At 35.6% G+C, this 2100-nt stretch overlaps 1 protein-coding gene across 1 annotated transcript; it reads right to left on the minus strand.

Annotated features, from left to right (window-relative positions):
• Positions 1 to 471: 471 nt before the first annotated feature.
• On the minus strand, positions 472 to 1455 carry LOC142095312 (olfactory receptor 5AR1-like). Its single transcript, XM_075178269.1, has one exon. It carries the CDS (start codon positions 1453 to 1455, stop codon positions 472 to 474), a length of 984 nt encoding a protein of 327 aa, XP_075034370.1.
• Between the last annotated feature and the right edge of the window lie 645 nt (positions 1456 to 2100).

Genomic DNA, 2100 nt, shown 5'->3' on the forward strand with positions numbered 1-2100 from the left:
TCTTTGCACTATACTGTATAAAAACATATTTTATTTTAGTTTCTGGAATGGACAATAACTGATGCTCATAGCATCCAGGTTTATCCTCTAATAGAGGTAAAGCAGTTGCTCACTATTGTGCATGTGTAACATGTGTAACTAAATTTTGCCTACATGGATAAAGAAGGATTTTTTTTTTATTAGTACAAACTATCCTGGGGGGGATTGTTCACATAGTATATTCCAACGGTGCCAATTTTCACAGGTTTGTCATTTTTAAACACACCAAAACAAGCATGATTACGTGATCTATTTGTGGTTCAGAGGCATAATTGGGAATATCCAGGGCCATTACAGTGTATTCTGCAGTGTTCCAAGGAATTTTGAACAATATGTATGTACAGCAGTTGCTGTATGCTAAAATAACATTTTTATACACCATGTATTTTTGTTTTAAATTTTTTTTGTTTTTTTAATCTTCAGTTTAGATTTTTATAAGTGGGTGTTTTGCAACCTTTCCTTATATGCTTTCGATAATGCATCTTTAACATCTTTGTTCCTAAGGCTATAGATAAAGGGATTTAACATGGGAATAATGTTCACATAGAGAACAGACAAAAATTTTCCTTCATCCAATGAGTAGGAAGAAGTTGGCTTCATATACACACCCACAACCAGGAGATAGAAAAGGATAACAACTGTAAGATGAGAAGCACAAGTGGAGAAGGCTTTGTGCCTTCCCTCCGTGGATTGAATCTTAAGTATAGCAGAGATTATATAGATATAGGACATCACAGTGAGAAGGAAGCAGCTGAACAGCAGCACAACACCTTCGGTGAACATTGTTAATTCAATAGCTATGGTGTCATTGCAGGCTAGCTTCAGCAAAGGAGTGACATCACAAAAGAAATGGTTGATCACATTTGATGCACAGAAAGACAAAGCTGAAGAAAGAACTGTAACAGGAAGGGCTGCTAAAAAGCCAGATATCCAAGCGGTCACAGCTAAATAAAAGCAAGCTCTCTGGTTCATGGCTTGGGGATAAGAAAGTGGCTTACAAATTGCCATGTAGCGGTCGTATGCCATTGTAGTGAGCAGAAGATATTCGGCACTGGCAAAAGAGTTGAAAAAGTAAAGTTGCACCATGCATCTCTTGATAGATAACTTTTTATTACCTGTGATGAAGGTATACAACATATAAGGGGCAGTAACCGTACTATAGGAAATATCCAAAAATGACATGTTACAGAGAAAACAGTACATGGGTTTCTGCAAATGATTGTCACTGAAGATCAAAGTTATGATGACAATGTTGCCAAACACCGTAAGTAGATAAATTAAAAAGAAAACCAGGAATAGTACTGGTTGCAATTTTGGGGTATTTGAAAGCCCCCAGATCATAAATTCTATGACATCGCTTTTGTTGCCAGTCAAAATTTCTTGTCCTTCACTATGTGAAATCAATGATATAGACATTACCCTTAAATATATAAAAATGAGTCATTACCCATGGCTTCAATAGTTAAATAAATACATTTTAGCAAAAATACTAACATTTTAAAAACAAAATTGATACTTCTTTTTGCTTATAATTTTCCTATTATTGCCTTACACAGTTTGTAAGATTATGTTACAAGCACTATTTCTTTTATTTTTTTTCTGTAACTTTTTCATAGCACTTCACTTTCCCACCTTCGGGTAGCCCACGTTTCAATATCACAGCTGATGTCAGGTCAATGATCCAATATTATTTGGCGACTGGTCCCAACACCACTGCAGCATCTGATTAAAATCAACAGGATCTTTATCAAGTATGATGGAAAATACATATCAGAAGATGATCACTATTAGCCTGTGGGTTCAGTAATCTTCCAGGGTCTGATTCATTAGTGATCTTATCTTGGGCAAAAGTTAAGATGCTTATTTTTAAAAAGAAACGGGGATATAAGAGTGAAGTTAAGATGGATTTTCATCTTAACTTAGGAAATTCTTCACTTACGCAGTGGATTTTGCTTCTTATCTCCCTTTTCTGAGCATGCACAGAGTGGATTTGCTTAAGATAAGCAAAAAACAGCAGATAAGATCACTAATGAATCAGGCCCCCAATCTTCATCAGGTCCA

Source organism: Mixophyes fleayi, chromosome 6 (genome assembly GCF_038048845.1).
Source record: "Mixophyes fleayi isolate aMixFle1 chromosome 6, aMixFle1.hap1, whole genome shotgun sequence".
NCBI classification, from domain to species: domain Eukaryota; kingdom Metazoa; phylum Chordata; class Amphibia; order Anura; family Limnodynastidae; genus Mixophyes; species Mixophyes fleayi.

What these genes read in the sequence shown, in the direction of transcription:
- LOC142095312 (XM_075178269.1), bottom strand. Translation starts at nt 1,455, where the DNA reads ATGTCTATATCATTGATTTCACATAGTGAAGGACAAGAAATTTTGACT.